The sequence below is a fragment of the Astyanax mexicanus genome, chromosome 21 (genome assembly GCF_023375975.1).
Source record: "Astyanax mexicanus isolate ESR-SI-001 chromosome 21, AstMex3_surface, whole genome shotgun sequence".
NCBI classification, from domain to species: Eukaryota; Metazoa; Chordata; class Actinopteri; order Characiformes; family Acestrorhamphidae; genus Astyanax; species Astyanax mexicanus.
This window is the reverse complement of record NC_064428.1, coordinates 20,096,093-20,120,879: the sequence shown is the minus strand read 5'-3', so window position 1 is coordinate 20,120,879 and position 24,787 is coordinate 20,096,093. Positions and strand designations below refer to the sequence as shown.

The window sequence follows — 24,787 nt, the reverse complement described above, 5'->3', positions numbered from 1 at the left end:
GACTGGAATTGACTGTATTTGTCTACATTGTTGGTAAATAAGCTCCGTGAAGACCTGCGCGCGCGGCAGGTGTCTGGCGGCGGGGGAACCGATGCCGCGGACGGCTCTCCCCCACGCGCTGTAGAGATTCCACCACCAGGCAAAATCTGCTCACTGTACTGTACATCTAACTGTAACACTAGTGCATTAATAACAGCAGGTTATAAAGGTAGATAACTGATTATCATTACTGCACCCCTGTAACAGATCAAGAGAGAAAATGCTCCTTTCCCTCCGAGCTTCTTGTCTTATTGCGCATAAAAACGTGAGCACGAATTACAGAAATCGTTCACTCGAATTACAGAAATCGTTCACTCGAATTACAGAAATCGTGCGCACGAATTACAGAAATCGTGAGCACGAATTAAAGAAATCGTGAGCACGAATTGCAAATCGTTCACTCGAATTAAAGAAAACGTGAGCACGAACTGCTACATCGTTCACTCGATTTAATTATTTTTTTTATCCACGGCCCCTCCCGGGCTCCGTAGGGGACAATGCAAAACCCCATGCTGCAAACATTATTAAGGCATGGCTGTAAAAAGAAGTTTACAGGTACTGGACTACCAGCAGTCCTGATCAATCTTTAGTTGAGAATGTGTGGAGAATTGTGAGATTGAATGTAAATTAAAACAAGAGCATCATATTTTGTGCACCTTAAAATATGATCGCAGAACGAATGGTGGGACACCAACGCCTGTGTGTGCCTGTGTTTACAGTCTGCTGTATTTTCTTACTATTGTCCTATTGAACCATTGTCCTCTTCTGGTCTTAGTGGAGGTTAGGAGGGTATCTTGGTTTACACAGCATGCATTGTGAGGTTGTCACCTTAGTAACATACATGCACTGAAGGATAAGGTCTTTAGGACTTTAGCGGTAAACACTGATAAATGTAAACACAGATACAGTTTTATTTTGCATCTGTTGAAGCTAAAATGGTTCTCTGAAACGTTTAAGCACTCCTGTTCAAGAAGCATTTTTATAATATCATTAAGTAAATTCAAGTTTTTTTTTTGTCTACAAAACATCTCACGCCATGTACTTCAATAGTTGGTGACACACATTGAGTGCATTTTTCTAAAAGCTGCCGGCACTTCTAAAGTATTATTTCTGCTGTACGTTTGATCATTTAATTTAAATTGAGGTCAGCGTAAGAACGAAAACGGTGCCAGAAAACGAGGTTGATGCTCAGAACCTGGATAATGCTGTCCCCGATTCCCCCATTTTTCTCTCATTATCAGATTCAGAAATTTAGAACATGTAACAAATAAAGTAAGTAGGTCATAATGATGTATCCAATTCCAACGTGCCTCAGGCAATAAAGTTTCAACACTCAACAGTATCAATTCAGCTTTGTTTGTGGATCAAATGGGTTGTCTGAATAATAGTTCAACATTTATATAGGTTTACACTTCTCACAAGGTTTCTATGTCCTAGTTCTTACATACACCCTCACTTGCACTGAAATCCTACAGACTCCTGACTATACTGCAGTCATATGATCATGTACATTGCTTAGCCATAACATTAAGACCTTCTTATTCCTACATTCACTATCCATTTGCTCCAGTAACTACAGTGGTATAAAAAAGTTTGGGCACCCCTGATCATTTTCATGATTTTTCTTTAGAAATCATTGGTTGTTTGGATCAGCTATTTTAGTTAATTATATCATATAGCAGACAAACACAGTAATGTTTGAGAAGTGAAATGAAGTTTACAGGATTTACAGAAAGTATATATACTTTTTTATTTAAAGTATAATAATTTGTTAAACAAAATTAGGCAGGTGCAGAAATTTGGGCACCCCAACAGAAAAATTATAAAAAATATTTAGTAGATTTTGCAGAAATAACAGCCTCTAACACAGACAAGACAAAGGAGCTGATAGTGGACTGATCACACAGCCCTACAGCATGATGAAACAACCACCAAATTTTACTGTGGGTAGCTTTAAGTGTTTGTCTTGGAATGCTGTGGTCTTTTTCCGCAATGCATTTTAGTTTTATCAGTCCACAGCACCTTATTCCAAAATGAAGCTGGTTTGTCCAAATTTGCTTTAGCATACCTTAAGCGACTCTGTTTGTGGCACAGAAAACACTTCTGCATTTCTCTCTCAAACAGACTCTTCTTGTGTAAAGTGCGATGAATAGTTGAACGATGCACAGTGACTCTATCTGCAGCAAGATGATGATGTAGATCTTGGTCTGTGGGTTGACTATAACTGTTCTCACCATCCTTGTCCTCTGATTATCTGAGATTTTTCTTGTTCTGCCACTTCAACTAGAACTGTACCTGTGATCTTTCATTTCCTCACTATGTTCCTCACAGTGTAAACTGCAGCTGGAATCTCTGAGATTTGAGATTTTTGTATCCTTCCCCTAAACCATGATATTGAACAATCTTTGTTTTCAAGTCATTTGAGAGTTTAGGTTGTTTTGAAGCTCCCATGTTGCCACAGAGGGGAAAAAACTTGCAATTGGCCACCTTAGCTCTTTCTTATAATTGGATTCACCTGTGTATGTAGGTCAAGGGTCAATGAGCTTACTCAAATATCACTGTGTTCATCTGCTATATGATATATTTAACTGAAAATGCAGATCCGAAAAACCAATGATTTATAAAGGAAAATCATTCATACCACTGTACATAGGTTACACTGTACACAGTTAATCAATGTTCAGGACTCGCCAGAGAAAGTAAAATTTGCATGGTAGATAATTCACTGCAAAGATGATGGTCTACTCCAAATGTCTCCCAGCCCAGAGTGGATTCCAGCTTCTGACACAGGTAACATAATACTTCTGTTTTCCACTGTACAATTTTAAGTGGCATTTGTGAATGCAACTTCATATTGTAGTGCGAAAAACATCCACTATTGCTGATGGAGTCCTATTCGTTGGGAGAGATGAAAAGAGAATGGTCATTCTGTTTTTATCTGACAGAAAGAAAAGCTTTGATAAATACGTTGTACAATTGTGGTAAGTAAATGAAAAAAAAAGTGTCTCAGAATGTGTCCAGCCTTGAGGTGTTTGGCTTCAGTAGTAGAAAACTGTCAGTTTCCACTTGTTTCAGCCAAGAACAGAAAATTAAGGCTGCAGTGGGCACAGGCTAAAGACTGGACAGCTTAAGACTAGAAAACCATAGGTTGGTCTGGTGAATCTCAGTTCCTTTTGTGGCAAACAGATAATAGATAAAGAACTTGGGAGCCACAAGCTAAAACTGCACAATTTAGGGGGAACACTAGGACTATTTATAATCATTGTAATTATTCAACATAGAATCGGAAAGATCAACATTATTTGTTAAACAATAAATCTGGTGTTAAATAGCCAACCTCTGTTCACTCCCAGTATTCCAAAATACAGCGCTTTTAGCCAGTTCTCTCAATAAGGTTACAATGCTAGCGATTTGGGCATAGTGTTGCCCATGCAAAGAAATCACTATTTTTACACCATTAACACACTCAAAGTAGCTCCACATTTCAGTGGTAGGATTTTGAGGGCCCTGACATTTAAAACGAGAACTTTAAAGGTGCACAAATAGTTTATTAAAAAGACACATTACCTCAAGGTAGTTCTCCAGGTAAGTTACAGATTATGTACTTCTCTATTTTGCTACTTTCTCTACATTTGGTTGTTTTTCTTTCTTATTCTGTCTCAAACTGTTTCACCTTCTAAGAACCAGACTTATGCTTGGTGTCCATTTTTAGTTTCTCATAGCTATTTGGAATTAGTAGGACCTAACAAGTATAAAAACTAACCTTTAGCCCTATCTGGATGGCATTAGTTTGTGAAAATTAAATGATTTTTCATTCTCAGTGATAAAACTCTTGTATCCAGACTGCAATAAAAAAGTTTTGTGGCTTTCTCAGTCACAAGACATCGCATTCAGTAGCTTCTCCATTTCCACTCGCTGTTGTGTTTATGTGGATCTCCATGGAAACGTGTGCTCAAAGTGTAATTATGGTGCGTGGCAGCGCACAAATAGTTATATTATAAAACGCGAGGAGACGACACTCAGAGATGTGCGTCCGGACGAGACTAAAATTACTGGAGGACCACAGAATTCAGTGAAAAACAGTAGGTAATTCAGCCTTTAATTTTCTCAGAGTTGTTTTGCAAAAAAACAATGTCTTCATATGGGGACAGTAGTTTTTTTTATTTAAAAAGTATCCCTGCCATTTAGGATCAGAATGACCTAATTAGTCCAAAAAACTAAATTTTACCTTCTTACAATAAGGACCAATTTCAAACATAAAATATGATGACAAACTTTAACTGACTCATGTTTCTGTCTGGATTGGCTGTAGAAACTTTTAAATGTGATTCCTGCCATTTGTTTTCAGTCACTTGATTGTAATGTTATCATGTGAGCACTAGATAATACTGGCAGTGTCTTCATATGGGGCTAAAACTTTAGAGTTTTAAAAATAAAGTATTATGGTAAAGAGAAGTAGAAATGTAATGTCCACATGAGTACACGTGATCTCTAAAGGTTAAAGGTCTCCATTTTCACATTAAAATATATTGAAGAGACTGATACTAATGTTTCAGTGTGTGTGAAGCAGATATATTAATCATATTTTGAATGGGTGTAATCAGTTCTTTTATTAGAACTAGCACAATCTGACCTAGAAATGGCCCACCATTGGAGGAAAAGTAATCTGTGGCATTAGCAGTGCTGTAATTTAGATAAATGTTTTTGATCATCAGCATCAGAAAATCCCATCTATGATGAATATTATATCTTCATCTGAATACAAAAGATTATCTGTCCAGTGGAAGATAAGTAGAGCTTTAGAAATGATATCCAGAAACCATGCTGGGACATTTTGTATTTCACAGGTTTGTTTTAAGAGAATAGTTCATACCAACTGATTTTCTAGGAAGTTCAAGGCCTGTACTAGTCTATCTTACTGTGGGTGATTGAAACTGATGGAAGATCCATTGTTAGAAACAATCGCCATGCTGATTGACATTTTGAGTCTCTTTAAAGTGGCAGCTGAAAATAGAAGTCCACTGGTCTCCAATTAAGACACCAGAAATGTAATTACTACATTACTGTAGCTCGCTTATCACACTGAGCAGATACTGTTCCCTTTGTTAGAAGAAAGGTCACATAATGCATGTGAGTCCATTACCCATATATTTTTTTCTTTGGATAGTGGTTTTAAGTTGATTGTGCCATTTTAAACTTTTAATTTGGATAAAAGTAACAGGAAGCTAAATAATTTTGTATCTGTGGTAAAGGTAAACATTGAAATGACCATTTAAATATCTGAAAATACAATGATAGCTAGATATTTCAAACAAATACCTGTATTTATTGTAGGCCGGGCCAACATTGGCCACACTGCTTTAGAATTAATTGATTTAAGCTTAATTTATTTAGATGACATGACTCTTCAAACAGTCACTGATTGTGGAAACTTCACACTAGACCTCAAGCAGTTTGGACTGTGTGTCTCTCCACTCTTTCTCCAGACTCCCTTGAGTTCCAAATGAAATGCAAAATTTACTGATCAGTGATGGTTTGGACATGTCATCTGCTGGTGTTGGTCCACTGTTACCTCTTTTCCACCAACAAAGTGCTGGTACCGGTTCCTGCGAAGCGGCCCGTGTTTCCACTGCTTCAAGGAGTCACTCACTACATATGTGAATGTGGGCATTAACAGAAGTCGGGGGACGATTTGAAAACATGGCGGAACCCAAGCTCCTTTTGAAACTTTTGCCATCCTCTGTGGACCACTGTTGATTCATTTTTCCTTCATTTAGCTGCTCTTAGCTGAGAATGGAGGTGAGGTTTGCCCCGAAGACGCTGTAACACCCCCTTTGGCCACACAAGTCACAGGTTCACTGGTTCCAGACCAGCAAGATTGTGGTCTTTTCTGACTGAGATCCTGTGATTTTGCAGTGGAAACGCAAAGAACCATTTGGGAACCCAACACCAGCACCATTCCGCTGGAAAAGAACCTACAGTTATATCAAGTCCAAAGCCAGTGCAGTGTTTTCCCAGAAAAATCTTACAGCACTTCATGCTTCCCTCTGCTGACAACTTTTATGGAGAGGCAAATTTAATTTTCCAGCAGGATTTGGCACACTGCCAACAGTACCAATTGGTCTAATATAATCTAAATCTGAGACACTCGTTTTTGGGTTTTCACTGGCTGTAAGCCATAATCAAGAAACTTGGTATCATACATTAAGTTTCACATGAACTGAATTACTGAAGTAAAGTAAAATTTCAGTGACACTCTAACATGAGATGCACCAGTTAGAAATCTTGAATTTACAATGAAAGAGACTGTTTAATTTTTTGATTTGCATTTGGACGTTTGTTTTACAGCAGATTACCCTAAACATTAATTTAACTCTGATACTGTAATTAAGTTCAAAAAAAGGTACTAGAGGCCAGGACTAACTCTAGGGAAAGGAGCCCAGTCACAGAATTCATGGACAACCAGCAGTTACTTTAAAAACATTTTATTTGATAAAAAAATAATAATTTAACAAAAGTGGCAACAAAGATGTATAATCAAGGTCTAAAACTCCTGAGACTGGACCTCTTTACTGCTGTCAGCAGCATCTCTGGAAGCCTTTGTTTTCTTGGGCAGCAGCTGGGCCTGGATGTTGGGCAGCACACCTCCCTCAGAGATGGTGACGCTACCCAGCAGCGCGTTCAGCTCCTCGTCGTTCCTCACAGCCAGCTGGATGTGTCGTGGGGAAATGCGGCGCTTCTTGTTGTCTCTGCTGGCATTGCCTGCCAACTCCAGCACCTCAGCGCTCAGGTACTCCAGCACTGCAGCGAGGTAGACTGCAGCCCCAGTTCCCACCCTCGGTGCGTAGTTCCCCTTCTTCAGCAGGCGAGCGACACGGCCCACGGGAAACTGGAGGCCTGCCCTGGTCGACCGGGACACTGTGGCCTTGCGATTGGAAGCAGCAGCACCCACCTTCTTTCCACGGCCAGACATGATAGCAGGTCTGAAATTGTAAAATTGGATTTAGAGACGCTTGGAGAACAATTCACCTGGATCAGGTTTGCTTTGAAAGGTGTGAACAGGAGAAGCAGTGGGACCAGAGGGGTTTGACCCACCAGCTCCTAATGTCTAAACCTAGAGATGGGCATTTCTGGTTGTGCTGTAGTGCTGGATTCCTACAGTTTGGTGGGTTTTTCCCCAAAAAGCTGAAACCGTTAGGATTTATAGATATGCTAAGCAAGAAAAAAGGGAAGGAGCAAATTTAAGTGAACTCCAGCCCACCTTGCCTAAACTATATGCCTTAATCATACTGTAGTTTTACACTGCAACTCCAGCAGTTCGTAAGCATGTACAGAGCAGCCAATTTGTATTAAAATAACAAAAAACTAAATAGCCTTTTGATTACAAGCATTACACCAGAAGCTAATGACACGAATGTTTAACCAGTAGAGTAAAGTGGTACTGCTAGGGAGCTGTTAAAAGCACTCATTTTCTGTTATAAATGAAGCTAACTAAGGCCCACTAAATAAATTTGGGCCAATAATGAGCTGATTAGTATGTAAAAGTGCAATGCACTGGTCCTGATGAACCAGGGCTGAGAAAATCTAGACTAGTGGTGTGAAACTAATGTTTTACCAATGGATGTACATAAATACATCCATTGGTAAAATGGATGGAAGGCAGGCTTTTAAGATTATATATATTATATATATATTATATTATATATAAGTTTATATTCAATTTAAAGCCACATCTACAAGCGTAACATTTAAAGAAAAACCCTAATAAACAGTAATTAAAGTTTGCTTTTAGTCCAAATAGTGTATAACCAAGAATGCATCACTTATATTACAAAATAAATAAGTTTCAACCTTGGCTGAAAGAACATGTTGGGTTCAAACATACAGCAGAAACAACATGAACAAAAGTGGCTTACCTCTGTTAGATGATGTGCAGGACAGCAATAGTAAAATATCAGCTTGACTGAAGAGTTCATCTCAGCAGGCAGCTCTTATACTGTGAAGGTGAAGGCCTGATTCAGTTCACCTGTGCAGTCAGTCACACACCTCTGTGATTGGATGAGAGGGCATGATTAAAACCACGTGATCTTAGGCTGCGTTCACATTGAGCAATGTGATGAGAGCAATGAATCGCAACAATGACAAAATACTGCAATAAAAATACCTTTTGGATAATGTCTTGTTCTTCTAACAGACCAGAAGGGTTTAGGTGATCTAATGTTTATATCAGCTGCTGCCAAAAGTTACATTTTTTTTTTTCAATAAAAAGCAAGGAGTGCTTTCAGTAGAAAAAAAAAAAACATAGGACCCAACGCTATTGATTTATTATTATTTTATATATATGATTTAATTATATTAATTTATATAGAATTTATATATATATATATATATATATATATATATATATATATATATTTATATATATAATTTAGACATTGCACGCATCATTTTTTTAACAACAGTAAATGTAATGTGGAGTAACACGTTTAGGGTTTAAAGTCACCTTTAATTAGATTTAACTAATAATAAACAGAAGTACAGAAAATATATATTTCGTTTTTTGTAATTAACTGTAAATCCGCAAATGTTGTTCTAAGTCACTTTAGGGTGGACTTTGTCTCATTTTAGCAAATGTGTCCCCCCTAATGTCAAACCTGCTCCTACACTTTTGATTACAAGCCACATTGCTCAAATCCGATTTGGTGCTCAAATTAGATTTGGCTATATTGATGGTTCACATTCACAATTGTAAAACAAAGTTCACATTACCTGGATGAAGTGACTCAAATCTGATTTTTTGCTCAATGTGGCTCAGATCTGATTTTTTTTTATGGCTGTGAGAACGTACCAAATCTACTTTGGCTATACGTTCACATTACACTCACATTATACATTATGCTCAGGTCGAGGAGATTAAAGACCAGGCAGCTTGCTTTTGCTGTTTTTGCAGAATTCAGATTTAACCGTTCACATTCGTGTCCCATGTTCATAGATTGGATAGGTATCCGATGTAGGACCACATATGAAAGCTAAGAGTCGTCTCTCGAATATGATGTATTTTGTTGTTGGTGAAGAAGGCAACATTTATACATGTATCTTTGTGCCCATGTGACGTTTCAAGTTTCAGGGACAGATTCGTTCACATTACACACAGATACAGCTCACTTACATTTGAGAATGTGAACCATCAAGACAGCCTAAAAAATCGGATTTGAGCAGTGTGGCTTGCAACGTAAACATAACCTTAGTGTAAATGTAACGCATGTTGTATTGTTTTCCTGTATTTAGCCTATATTATATAAAATCCAGAGCAAGACTTTGCTGGCTGATGCTTTTGGTTCTTGTTAATGAAACAGATTGAAAATGTCAAGCATTGTTTCGTTAAACAAAAACACTGCTTCACTCAGAGTGAACAGTGTAGAAAAGATCTCTTCATAAACAGAAGGAAAACTGTATGGCTGGAGCGAAAAAGTGACTAACAGCCCCTATAAATATTTGTCACGTGCACCAATTCTCTGTATTCTCTGGCAAGAAACAAGCAGAGGACAAAGAAGAGAATTCTGTGTCACATTAACAATTAGCAAAGCCATTTTTCATCTTCATGGTTTGTCCTGACCTTTCTATGCTCTCAAACAACCTTCAGAATAACTCCAAAGCATATGAATAATCCAGGTCCTACTTTCTACATTGTATTAACTACAGCTTAGTTTAGCCAAGTTTGTCTATTCTGTCCACAGAATAGTGGGATGCTAGCATTGGGTGGTTGGTATTTGGTGGAAATACTGAGGAATTTATAGGTGATGCTTTAACGCTGCTTTATTAACATTACCTTTCTTTTGCAATGGTGTACGAAAAGAATGGTATACAAAAATCTAGGTTTTCCATTGGGGGGGCAGGGTTTAAAAAAATGCAGGAAAGTACACAAGATATGTGGTTTCTAATGATCATTTGTCAGTAGCAAGCCATCCATCAGAATCTGACACTGAACCACGATGCTGTGCTAATAGCAGAACATAGCAATCTTCAAATTAGACTTATCAAGCCCTCATTCCTCCCAGTCAGGACAGAAGAAGCCTGTTTAAAATAAACACTAGTTGTGTTATAAAGAACGACATTATAAGGCCCTTATTTTGTCTGAATTTGGAAATGATCCTTGCCTTGGTTCTTAATGTCTGCAGAAGGATCTAGAAGCCCACTTGTGGCCTTGTGCATTTTTATAATGTAAAACATAAATATTGCTATTAGAGGGATTTGGTGTCACCACTTCCTGTAAATTCATTAGAAAAGTCAGGCTGTTCTTCTTAATAGCCTGTTTGTACAGACAAAATGAAAGGTTGGAAGAGATCAGTGACTGTTGAAAAATGTAGACACTGTGGTTCCATTCCTTTCTATTCCATAGAATTGAAGTCAAAATGCCATGATAATTTTTACATCCTGAGTCTGCACAGTAGAAACCAGCCATGCCTTCTAATTCAATAGCTCTGCACCTTCTCCCAGAAAGTGTCTCAGCCCACCTTTATTACATTTTCAGTAAAATTGTAATTCAGGGATTTTATTTTTATTGTACCAAACAATTTAGATTTCCATCAAATTTCACTACTGGGGCATATCTCAGTTTACTAGGTTCCAATTTAAACCCTATGCTACTGTGAGAGCTTTTCCACCAAAAGAATTGAAAGAGTTTCAAAAGAACTAGCTAGTTTACTAGTTTCCTGACTACAACTAAATCTTTGCAATGCCACCAGGCAGCCTCCGTAATGCACAAAAAATGTGCTTGATTTTATAGCTTGGTATGGCTACTGCACTTGCACACATGTCCACATCAAGGGGGGCTTCAACACTAGCACAATTTATGTTCCAGCACAGTCGCATATGTACAGAAACTGGATCTTTAATGCCTAAAACAGTCAAAACATGACAAAAGATCAAAGGATATCTCAAATATATGTCCAATTAAGTAATTTGTCCACATAATAGTAATTAAAATGCATGTTCTTCAGTCTGCCAATAAAGACTTTCATTGGATTCAAGGATCTCTTCAGAACTCAGTATGACTAATAAACCTAGCTTGACCCTTTGTTCTTTACTGAGGGTGTTTTTTTGTTTGTTTTTTTTTACATCAGCAGTATTTCCATGGTCCAGTTAAAACAGACTCTGGTTTGTTTGCACCCTTAGTGCGGTTCGATTGAGCAGGTGTGAAAACAGTAATCGCACTCTGGAGAGGTTCACTTGTGGTGAGAAAGTAATCCGATCTTGATCCGACCCAGCTATTAAATGTACTCCTTTTATTTGCGCTAAACTGCTGATAAGGCACAGTTTATTTCTGATATATTAGCCAATTAACATTATTTACCACATCTTTGAACAAACGCTGTCTCTGCTGCTCCATGTTGTTTACATGCATGGTCTGGTCTGTGCTGCGTTCACTAACTCGCAGCTGCTTGACTCGCAGCTGCCTGCCGCACATCCTATTAAAAACACTATGTTTAAACGTTGAGTTAAAGCAGTTTTAAACAGCACAGATATACAAGCTAGAACACATCATTTTATTGCTATATTTACTTTCTTGCTTAAAGCTCGGACCAATCAGAGGAGACAATGGGCCTGTGTGAAACCAAACCAAACAGAGGAAGAAAACGCTCCAAGTAAACAAACTCATCAGCTGATCCGGACCATAGAAACCAACTACAGTTGTGAAAACGCCCTTAATCATTTGTGCAGGTGGTCTTCTTATGTAACATTGGATGAAGCTCAGCGTTACACATTGACCTTTGTAGGCTGCATTAAAATAATCCATATCTAATTCTAATAAAGGGAGACTTGAAGTTTGGAGGATACATAATCTCTTAGGCTACATAATGGTAATCTCTACACAATCCTATATACTCTGCACTTAACCAGCACACACCGACGAGAAGGGCAGCCAAGTGCACACAGTGTACTCTTTTGGAATGTGGAAGGAAAACAGAGTCCCATGAGAAAGCCTACAGGCACATTGGGAGAACATGGAAACTCCACCCAGATCGGGACTTGAACCCAACACCCCAGGGCTGAGGGGCAAACGTGCCAACCACCAAACCACCGTGCCACCCAATGTTCATTTCTCAAGAAGCTGAAGGATACAGAAATGTTTCTAATAGTGAAATAATTATGTTATGTAATAAATTACAGATACTTACGTGACGATGACTTGGATTACAAGAATTGTGCTGCCTGCTTGAAAAAGCAACAACAGAGATGCTATATATAATCTTTATTATACATCAACAGAGCATAAACAGGATTTTAAAGCTGCAGTTTTAAGGAAAATGTTGGTTTAAGAGGAAAAAATGCTACGTAGTGTAAGTATTCACTTACTCATCTCCATATCATTCAATTCAGGTGTTTTAATCTCTTTCATGATTACATGCGTATAAAACCAAGCACCTAGGCATGCAGACTGCTTCTACAAACATTTGTGAAAAGAATGTTTGCTCTCAGGAGAATATTTAGAAAAACAAGTCGATCCAAAAAAAGCGCAGCGTCTACATCAACTCGTGAATTAGTATTCAAGGCCTCACCCACCATGACTTGCGACCGCCCACAGGCAGAGCTGAAGCTAAGCAGTGACATCGTCTCCTGCAAATTTGTGCAAATATCACATCAGTGTTATATGCTTTACCCAGTAATTCAGAGCTGAGGAACAAATGGTTAGAATTTGTCTATGGAACATCACCAGTGAAGTACAATTGATATAGGTAGGTGTATGTTTAAAACAGTTCTGTTTACAGTAATAATAAAGTAATAATAAAAATCTACCCACCTCTGTGTGTGGTTTACATAGGATCTCCGGTGGATTTTGCATTTTACAGAGACTCTAAGACTAGTTCAGACTAGTCAACTGCTCTTAGAAGGGCATTACACAGGTTGTAAAGTAACATTAGACATTGCAAAGACTGCTGTAGTGTAAAAATGTTTTTTTTTTTTTTTAAACATTTCTAACTGTTCTTCGTCACACTGCCTCGCAGTGCTGTTAGCCAATCAGAGATGATATGTTTGTATTTTTGCATGTATGTATATTCATGAGCAAGATCCACAATCCTAGACTTGATAATAAACACAGTGGATCAACACCAGCAGATGACATGTCTCTCTAAACCATCACTGATCAGTACATTTTGCATTTCGTTCGGAAATCAAGGGAGCAGAGTCTCAAGGTTCAAGCAGTTCAAGCTGCTTGAGGTCTAGTGTGAAGTTTCCACAATCAGTGATGGTTTGGAGAGACATGTCATCTGCTGGTGTTGATCTGCTGTGTTTTATTATCAAGTCTAAAGTCAGTACAGTGTTTTCCCACAAAATCTTACAGCACTTCATGCTTCCCTCTGCTGACATCTTTTATGGAGATGTGGATTTCATTTTCCTGCAGGACTTGGCACACTGCCAAAAGTACCAATTGGTCTTATATTATATTGGCTTTAAGCCATAATCATCAACAATGAAAGAAATAAACACTTAAAAAAAGATCACTCTGTGTGTAATACACCTATATAATATATAAGTTTCACATTTTGAACTGAATTACTGAAATAAAGTAACTTTTTCAATGTTATTCTAATGTTTTGAGATGCATTAGTATAGTGTATGTGCCTCTCCCTGACTTTCCTCCCTGCATTCAGTAGCAAAGTCTTAACGTACATCCAAACATTTATTTTATAGGCAAGTTGTAGGAGCAGAAAATGAATGAAAGTGTCTCACATCTGTTTTTCTTTTCCCCCTCTTCTAGGCCCAGACAGTCTGTGTCTAATCTCATTACTCTTCGCTGCCTGTCTCCCATGTTATTCATTTAAGTGCGGCCTCATGCAACCTGGTTGGACTGATGCCCCTGCAGGTTCACCAAAGAAAGTCAAAGTTTGGTCAACACACCGGCCGTGCTTTGGAGAGCTAATTTTATAACTTCCTTTCTGTTTACAGAAATACACTTTTTTGGATGGGCTGACTGTGAAAAAGTGGGTAGGCCACCTGGGTAGAATGTGTTTTGGGATTATGTCATGTATAGCTGTGCAGTGATCCTAGATCTGACATAATCTGGTCATTTTACGTAATTTATGTTTCTACTCATTCTGTGTTGAAAAAAGAGCAAGAAACACTGAAACACTGTGTTTACTTATACAACGTTCACACTACACAACTTTCTGAGTTATTAGTTATTATGCTGTTCACACTACAGAAAAAACTTTTTTAGACAAGTCAAATGAGCTCTGGATGTCATTCTATACAATCTATTCAGATTTCTCTCCCAAAAATACTGTTAAATTACAGTAATTTTTTTTTTAGATTTTCACTAAAGCTGGAACATTAGCACTAACAACTAACCACTAGAGCTAACAGTTAGCCGCTAATGGCTTGTTTTAACACGGTAAACACGCAGGCTACAGTCTGATATACTCATCTGTGAACAGTGAAAGAGCTAGTGCTTAGCGCAGTTAGTGGGTAATGCTAATGCTGCTTCAGCAGTGCTAGCTGGGGTTAGAAGCAGACTACACACTGATAATACTCACCTCTGAATGGCAAAAGAACTAGCACGGTTAGCAGGTATTGCCTACTAGTGCTGCTCCAGCAGTGCTAGCTGGGGTTAGAAGCAGACTACAGGCTGATAATATTCACCTCTGATTAGGTGTAATCAAGGTGAAATGTAATTAACCGTTATATTTATTTGAAGCTATATCACCAACTTAGCTACATACAATTTTGTGGCTTTTAAAATACTGTAGATAATACTGATAATACTCACCTCTGAACGGCAAAAGAACTAGCGCGGTTAGCAGGTGATGCTAACTAATGCTGCTCCAGCAGTGCTAGCTGGGGTTAGGAGCAGGCTACCGGCCAATAATACTCACCTTTGAACAGTGAAAGAGCTAGCACAGTTAAAAGGTTAATGCTAACACTGCTCAAGCAGTGCCAGCTGGGGTTAGCTGCAGGCTACTGGCCAATAATACTCTCCTCTAAACATCTAAAAGCACGGTTAGCGGGTAATGCTAATGCTGGTCCAGCAGTGCTAGCCGGAGTTAGAAGCAGGCTACAGGCTGATAATATTCACCTCTGATTAGGTGTAATCAAGGTGAAATGTAATTAACCGTTATATTTATTTGAAGTTATATCACCAACTTAGCTACGTACAATTTTGTGGCTTTTAAAATACTGTAGATATAAGGTTCCAGGTTCAAATTTCAAAAAATGAGAAACTTGAAAATTATATAAAGGATTATGCTTCTTTTATCTTTTGGCTGATGCTGTCCTATTCAAACATTCGGATGGTGATAAATAACTGAAGGCCTAAAGCAATGGCAGATAGCAACAGTTACTAAGCAGTGATTGGAGGAGAGTCAAGAAAATAAGACACTGAAGCGAAAGTCCCTTTAGGAATTATGTGGATATTGTAAGAATTTTAATTATTAGCCATTATATTACAGTTAGTTCCCACCCTGCAGAGTGATTGGCTGAGAGGTGTTCGATGAGTGCCGTAATCAGCTGGTAATGCACTGAAACCGAACCTCTTCATGTATTACTCCGCCCATACAGGTAACCTAGCAATGATGCAGAGCTTACCAACCAAAAGCGCAGCTACAAACAGAGCAGCAGTGGAGAAACAGATCGTATTTTCTCGTCCTCTTTCAATCAAAATGTTTTAATAACCAGTGATAATGGAACTGTGGTATAATCGCAATAATACACTCGTGGTTCAGGCTATAATGTGTAACATTGGCACGACAGTGCTGATCTACAACACTCTGTAGCAGAGCCAATATTACATATTATAGCATGAACCTTGAGTGTAGCACTAATTTAATTTATTTATTTTCTTATTAAAGTGGCTTTGCATGCTTAATATTGGCTCTTTCCTGACATTACAGTGAATGATTCAGTGACTCATAGCAGAGGAAAATGTAGCTCTAGAGGAAAATATTTTATAGGTTGAGGTCAGTCTTTTCTTCATTCTGATCTCATTGCAAAATGTGGAGGGAAGAAACTTGTTCATACACTGATTAATTACCAGCTGTAGGAATGCCGTGTGGACGGCGTTTTGGCCATGAAGAGTAGATGCGTTATTTGTGGCTCACCTAAAGCAGTTGATAGTTCATGTAATTCCATTAGCTAAATGAATACATAGGAGAAGGATGGTCTTCCAGGAGATTTACGAAACCACTTAAGATTTTCTGTTCACACAAGGCCACCCTGTCTGCCCACCACATTTCGCGTTAGATTTTTCCTAAAGGATTATCTTCCTCATCAACCACTTTTGGCCTGAGCATGTCTCTGATCCTCTATCTCACCATAATTTATGAGGTGGTGTTTGAACTATAATAAAAGATGTCACCTTCTGTTAGCATCATATCTGCACATTGTAGAAAGCTGGCAATTAAAAGTTCTTACTTCGCTGGAAGCCTGACTTCTCTGACACTGCGTATGATAGTGGCTTAATTGGCCTAATGAAGAAAGGAACGGCCTTGTGGTCAAGGGAGTAGGCAACAGACAAAGGAATTAAACAGTCATTTTTAATTTAAAGGGGACATATATTAAGCAAAACTCACTTTATGCGAGATTTTGTATTTCCACTTGGGTCTCAACTGCCCCTTTAATCATATAAACACTCCAAGTCCATTTTCTTTGAGTCATTTGAAAGATTTTGGTGTCAGGGATCATACGTATTTCTTTTATGAGCTGTTTGGATGGTTCCCTTATCGTGATATCACGATAAGGAAACCTTCAAGGACCACTCTGGCACCACCCCTCACCCATCAACCCCCCCAGAGACCCAAGATCGGCAATTTCGAATTGCCGGTTTTACCAGCAAGGTGCTTCGTCTGAGGAAGGGATCTGTAACTACTGCCTGCGGCAAGTCAGCAGATAAGGAAGATGTACAGGAAGTACTTTCGAATAATGAGTTTTATGCTTCTGTCGTGCGTGAACTAGCTTGTTGGTGATCAGAGCACATCTGATTCCACTTGTTTTATCAATTGGTCAGTCTCTTAACAGATAAGATTGAACACCTTTGCTGTATTTGCTTCTTTAAAGGATTCTGTCAGAATGTTTGATAATGACTTACCTTTTACTTTTCCCAATGCAGAACCAAACCAGTCAATTCTGGAAAAGGTCAGGACGGTGGACTCAAGAACTGCTGTATAGAATCATCAGGTTCCATTATCAGAAGAAACTTATCAGAGGGTCATCACCACTTCCCAGAATATCACTGGCTGCTCTCAGCAAATCAGCTAACATACTCAAAGACCTATCCTACACTGGACTAGAAATCACCTGTTTGATCTAGACATCCCGTGTTTGATCTGGAAATCTCCTGTTTGATCTGCTGCCTTCTGGGAGACAGTCCAGGTCCATCACATATCAGAAAAACAAACTTTAGAAGAGATTCTTCCCCTAGACCATACATCAGCTAAACTCTACCAAATACCCACACTAACTGTTTGCATTTTTGTCTTGTTTACATAGGTTTCTATGCCCACTGCACCAAATTCATATGTTCATGTATTTTATCTATGAACACTCATAGATGCTAAATACACAGTATAAGTCTCCCGGAAGATTCGTGCGTCTACCGCATATCAATAAAATCTCCGTGATGCCCGCAAGTCAGATAAAATCTCTTGGAATCTAGAACAAGTGGCCCAAAAGTGAACACAAAGGCACACAAAGGCGACAGAGACTTTTTTAAACCCAGTCGTGTGTGAGAGAACAAGAGAGGGAGAGAAATACGCTCCTCTTGTGTGCATATTAATGAAGCACATGCAAAACAGAGAGGGTTTTGATTGGCCTGTTTTCTGCAAAGAGTCTGTGAGCCAGCCAATCAGTTTTAGTGTGGGCAGGCAGTGTTTTTTTTCACAGGTTCAGCTATACCATAGGCATGGATGATGTGTCCATATACTTTGGTACGCAGCCACGTCAAAATATGCAAATGAATCAATTAATAATTCCACCCCCTGCTGATTTCCAACCATCTGAATCTCACTGCTATCAGAGCCACACAGCTTAAACCAATCTGCCCCCTCCGTCCTGCCCCACCCCCAAACCCATACATCATCAAGTGCCCCTTCCAAACTACTTTTTACTAGTTTTCGAAGTTGAGGGTGGAGTCAGCTAAAATTTAAGGGGTTTAGTGACCCTTTAAAGAATGAAGTGTACCACTGGTCGACCATCCTTAATAAACATTCTTTTTTAACTCATGAATGAAGCATTTTGGGTGTTGCCCTTTAAGAGGCATTCAGTTTAAATGAGACTGAGTATGAAAGTGTGTAGTATCTGTAACTTTTTTAATGTAAAAGTTTGATAACAACAAATAAGACCCATATGTCCATGACCATTTAGGAATCGTATCAGGAGCAGGAATTCCATATTTAATAAAGACAGCTCATCCTTAAAGTCAGTTCAGACAGCAAACCAAGAATGTTAATTCTAAATTCCTGCATATTTTACAGCCTGCTTTCTGGACCAGACCAAATCCTAGAGTAGAGAGATTTCCTGCAGAGAATCCCCACTGACAGTATATTTCAGTCCAGGCTGAATCTGGGCCTGGAAAACCCTTCCACAGTTGATTGCATCATAATTTTGTCGCTACCAAGATATACTGGCGTGTTCGCTCATAACAGGCTGCTGTGTTAGTTTTGGCAAAAAATAGGATCGCAGATTCTCAAACTGGCACGAAGACGAATGAGGCATACCCTCAAGCCCCATGTGGCGACCATACTTCCCTCCCAGTCAGTCGTGCTGGAGAGATGTAATGACAGAAATCTGGAATGGGCCAGAAAAAAAAACACAAAGAGAGCTCTCGCACTCTCGCCACTAAACCCCAACCCTTCGCTCCGTTCCATGACCGATCCAGCAAATTACAGAGAGGAGTGCCTGGTGGGAAGCGCAGACTGCTGGTTAGGGCTCCATCTTTGTCTATTTCTGTCCTCTGCCAGCGTGTTGTGGAGGGCGGGGACGGCACATGCTCCTAAAACCTTTTTTTTTCCTTTCCCCTTTTTTATTAGCCTCGCAGGCTTTTCTTCAGGAGAAGGACAGTCTGAAGGAACAAGTCGCCAACTCTTCAACTTTTTTATGCTTTGAAAAAAGTTGGAGAGAGTTTAATTCAACCTGATATGACAGTAATTCTTACAATTTTATAGGTTTACCATGGAAAAAGCAACAGGGATTTACGTACCGTTGGCTTTATGTTTTGGACGCCCATTCAAAGAGAATTTTGAGAATTTATGGACAAATAAAGAAAAAGATCACCTTCTGGTTTGGTTGGCTGCTCCTCTCTATGCTCTATTTCCAGTCTTTTCAAGTAAACAAGAAGATATGGTAGAAATAAGGAACTAACAGCAGTAGTCTTATTTCTTCTTTATGGCCTCCTACAATCAGATAATGTCCTCCTCCACATTCTTATTCATTATTAGATTATGTTGCTTCAGTATTTAATCACAGCCTGAGCTCACTCACTCACATTGACTGAAAGTGCAGAAATAGGCTGATGAACCTTTGCTGACAGTTTCTGACCCATTCATTTAGAGACTAGATGGAAGAGTTAGTCAGGATTAATGTGAAAGAAGTTAGCAGCAAGGACTTTATCAATCAACCAATCACTCAATCAACCTTTATTTACATTCTGGAATGCATTGAGGATGACCCTCTTTTACAGTGTTGCCGAGCATTTACAGTTAAAAATTGAAAACATTTATTACAAAAATTGAAATAATAAGGAACAAAATAGTGAACAAAATTATAAATAAAAAAATGAAAATTTTAAATCAGCATTTAATATAGATTAATAAAATATTTGTGTAAAAAAGGATCATAAAAACAAATTGACATAAAAAGTAAAGAATTTATCAAATATAAAATACATAAAAAGATAACAGTAAAAGTACAAAAAGTAAAATGATAAGAAATAATAAAATGAATAATAATGAAAATATGAATAAAAAATAAACACATTAGAATAAAAAGTTAATAAATAGTTATAAATAAATTAATTAAATCAAATAAAACAACTTAAGGATCTATTTAATAATTTGTGACATTTGCAGTCAGTATGTGGCTGCTATAAACTGACATGCTACAGGTAATATCATGAGCATGAATTGCAGATCTTTCTCTGAAAGAAATGCTATATCGTTCACTCTATTTATTTATTTATTTTTATCCATGACCCTCCTGGGCTCCGTATTTTATTACTGAGTAGAAGTGTGAAATAATTTTCACAAACATCCACCTGAGAAAGTGATCCCGTCTGAATAGGGCTTATGTATTCCTACACTCTCAGAAAAAAACTGTATTACCTTTTAACTTTCAGGTTACAAATGCTGCTATTTTAGGGGTATGGCTTTAGTATCTTTAGTTAAGTAAAAAATAAATAAAACATTCCTGCTACTGTTCCTCACGGCAGTGGCGTGCACAGACATTTTGGGGGGCAAGTGCTCAGGGGGGAAAAAGGGCACTTTTTATCAATACCATATGTACAAATCAAGCCCTGAATATATTCCTGGCTTCAACATGAATATCAACCTGCTCACTTAATTTTACTGCCCCCCAAGCAAATCAGTTCAGAACCGGGGCTGTATGTGGTGGTCCTCATGTTATCTATCATTGATTTGGGCTAGAGCGGCTAGTTTATCTGGTGAGCAGTCGGCTAAAGATGCTTAGTAGTTTGGTGCTGTATGAGACATTTTACTGCACAACAAAATGATTTCACGTTGGGCTTAGAGGGCAAACGGTAGGATTTTACTTGATGTGTATGTTACCTGGCTGGTGGGACACAGGGGAGAAGAAGCCTATCTGTGCCGTGCGTGCTGTGCTGAGGACTCGCTGAACTGAACTGCTGCTGCAGTGCATCTAGTGTGCCTTGCGTGTGACCGCACAGGGTCACGTGACAGAGGAAGAGAGAGGTCTGGTGTGTGCGAGCTGATTTCAGGGCATTCTGTTTTCACTCGTTTTTAATCGCTCAGGTTTTCAAAAGATAATTTTAAACCGGCTTCAGTAAATCTTAATAATAATATAATATAATAATATTATATAATAATATAATAATAATAAATGAGTACCACCTGATGTCTATGTCTGCACGCCTCTGCCTCAGGGTATGAGTGTGTTTTTATCTGAGTAAAGAGATATGCAATAGATCCACTACTTGGGGAAAAAGTTCCTCTCCCAACTAAGAATGATTTGTGAGTGAGGCCATATGTTGTACATTTTACAACTGTGAGGTTATGTTTACATTGTTTGTCCCATGAGAAGAACAAAAAAAAGTTAGTACAGTTAGTACAGTTGTTATATCCTGTTATATCCTATATCTCATTAGAACATTTTAGAATGTTTTTTAATGTAGTATGAGCTGACACAGATGGATCATTTCCATCCTCAAGAGAGATGCCATAATTATGACTTTACTTTTTTCAACCTTTTTTTCCCCCATTTATCATCTAACACTCCAAACTTTTTTTTTTATGAAGAAGAGTCTGGTCGCTGTTGCCTGGGGCACTGGGCTGCTGCCATCGTTATGATGGTTCTCTAATTGTTTGAAGGAGTTTATCTTGGTCTTCTTAATTATATGAGGTTTCCAGAGTACCCTCCCCTCTTCAGTCAGCCTCTGCTAACTGTAGCACAGTTCATGGCCTACTTTCCCTTACTTTTAACACAATTTACAATGAGGGACACTTTTTTTTCCTCTCAGTTTTTACACTAACCCAGTAATTGCTTTTTTATTGAGTTGTTCTCTGCTTGCAGCGTAAAACGGATCGTCCTAACAGGCCCCAGCTGACTTGCGCAGAGGGAGACGCAGAATAATAAAATGTTTATTGCCGTTTTGAATGGTTCGCTTTTGGCCACTTTCAAATGCTGTCCCTGGCCTTTTGTTTCCAGCTTTAAGCAACCCTTAGATCACCGGCTAAAAGAGTGACAGGCCACTGTTAGCTTTCAGTAGCCAACACAAAGCAGTCTAGAGTTGTTGTGACTTGCTGTATCTAGCAGGATTCAGTGGCTTGTCTTTTGAGACGAATGCAAAGTGGATGAGTATCTTGGAACATCCTCAATGACTACAGTCATGATTCAGATTACGGGTTAGATTAGACAGACACTACAACAGAGATTAATGGACCTTGAACTGGAACTGGAGTGTGGTTCTTTTACCAGCTGCCCCTTCAGTAACCCCAGTTCAGAGTTTAAAAGCAATGTGTGTCCTGTAGGGGAGTGTATGTGAAGGTTTTTCAGTTTGGAAAATTCTTTTAAATACAGCTCCGGAAAAAAGTAAGAGACAACTTAAATATTATGAGTTTCTTTGATTTTACCAAATTGTAAACCTCTGGAATATAATCAAGAGGAAGGTGGATGATCACGAACCATCAAACGAAGCTGAACTGCATGAATTTGTGCACCAGGAGTGACATAAAGTTATCCAAAAGCAGTGTGTAAGGCTGGTGGAGGAGAACATGCCAAGATGCTAAAAACTGTGATTAAAAACCATATTGATTTCTGAGCTCTTAAAACTTTATGAATATGAACGTAGATTATTTAAGGCCTGAAAGCTCTTGGTCTTTTTTGTTATTTCAGCCATTTCTCATTTTCTGTAATTATATGCTCTAATTTACAATATTTTTATTTGGAATTTGGGAGAAAACTTGTCTGTAGTTTAAAGAAAAAAACAACAATGTTATTTTTACTCAAACATATACCTATAAATAGCAAAATCAGAGAAACTGATTCAGAAACTGAAGTGGGCTATAATTTTTTTCCAGAGCTGTAAATACTAGTACTAAGTTTAATCAAATGTTGCCATTGGCAGCTTCTTTTCCATTGGCCTCTGGCACAATCTATTTACACACTGAATGTGTCCCATATTTCCTGACATTCACTATCAGTCTGTAGTGATCCCCCCACGGGCTACCTTAGATAAACTTGTAGGTTATATATTATGGTTAATTGCTTGGCCTCTGTTTTGTAGGCTGTAAGAACAAAATAATTATATCAATTATGTAATCCTTACTAAAAACAATGTAGTATATAGTTCTTGAGGAAATAATTTTGTAAATAAATTATATTAGTTCAGGTAAAATCTTACTTACAAAACAAAATGTACTTAAAAATTATATTACATGGACTTGAAATTCTTAAGTGATTTGTTACAACAAAAGTTTTAAATTTAGTAAGCTAGGCTTACTGCAGCATCAAGAACCACTGGAAATACGGGAAAGGCTTTAAGACCCAGAGGCAAATCTGTTTTAATCTGCCTAAAACCAGACTCAGTGAACTGAACCGATTCTCATCTGCTGTTCCAGTGGTTCTTTCACTGTCAGAGCAACTTCAGCTTTTCTTCTTACCTTTACTCACCTCAAAAAAGAGTTTTTAACGTCAGTACATGAGTATCAGAGTCATTTATACACAACAGAATACAAAACCGTTCTTCAAGACAAAACAAGCCAATTATGTTCTTCAGATTTACATTGTGCTTTATTTTATATTATGAATGAATGGGGATGAATAGGGTTTAAACATCATTACATTTGGATTTAAATTTTAATAGCAAACAAACAAAGCTTTCCCAACAATTTCTACATCCTTACAACCACTGTTTATATTTTATATTGTTTTTTGCAACGTTTTCATAATGTTGTTGCAACTTTATCAATGGGTAACATTGCCTCTTGGTCATGATATTACCTATTAACAACTTTCCAAATTTCTAATCATATGCCATTATTCATTTTCTGATAGGACAGTATATTTTAGAACGTTGTAAAAATGATTTAACAATATTTTCACAATGTTGTTGCAACTTCATGATTGGGTAACATTGCTTCTTGCTTATAATATTATCTATTAACAACAGTATATTTTAGAATGTTGTAACACTGTTTTGACAATGTTGTGGGCACCAAATAAAAAATGTAACAATGTTTTAGTTGGATTTCTGCTATATATTAAATCATGAATGAATAGAGTTGAATGGATCATCATTGAATTATCTTTTGAGTTGGGGTTGAAGTTTCCTAGCAAACACACAAAGTTGTCCCAATATCTTCTACCTTCTTACACCCACTGTTTTTGTTGAAACATTTTCACAATGTTGTCGCAACATCATCACTGGGTAACATTGACTCCTGGTCATAATATTACATATTAACAACTTTCCAGAATTCTAGTTATGTTTTATTGTCAATTTTCTGACAGGAGAATAAATTTTAGAATGTTGTAACAATGTTTTAACAACGTTTTTTACAATGGTGTTGCAACAATGTTTTAACAACGTTGTTGGCACCAAAACAATAAAGTAACAATATATCAGTTTGAGAATTGAGGCTTCCTAGCAAAAACACAAAGTTGCCCCAACGTTTCATACATTTTTTATTACAACCACTGTTTTTGTTATAATGTTTACACAATGTTATTGCAACCTCATCACTGGGTAACATTGCCTCTTGTTGATAATATTACAACAAAATTAACAACCTTCCAGAATTCTAGTTATGTTTTATTTTTATTATTTTTTTGACAGGAAAATAAATTGTAAAACGTTGTAACAATGTTTAACAACGTTGTGCGTAGCGGTAATGCACGTGCAGTAGCTCGTATAGTATATAATATGTTTGATTCAGATTGATTCCGTCTTCTGAATCGGTTCACGCGAGTCGCTGAAAAGAACCGATTCAGTAGAACGAATCCCCCGCGAGCCGCTAATAACCGAATGGAAAGTTGGTGGCTGATTCAGAGCGCTGGAGCGCGA

General features: G+C 38.0%; 1 protein-coding gene across 1 annotated transcript; it reads right to left on the bottom strand.

The window, feature by feature from the left end:
• Window positions 1-6,508: 6,508 nt before the first annotated feature.
• On the bottom strand, window positions 6,509-8,000 carry LOC103035980 (histone H2A, sperm). The gene is made up of 2 exons (XM_007254817.3): window positions 7,956-8,000; window positions 6,509-7,022 (listed from the first exon to the last, which is right to left on the bottom strand). Exon 2 carries the CDS (start codon window positions 7,010-7,012, stop codon window positions 6,584-6,586), a length of 429 nt encoding a protein of 142 aa, XP_007254879.3. The 5' UTR covers window positions 7,013-7,022; window positions 7,956-8,000; the 3' UTR covers window positions 6,509-6,583.
• Between the last annotated feature and the right edge of the window lie 16,787 nt (window positions 8,001-24,787).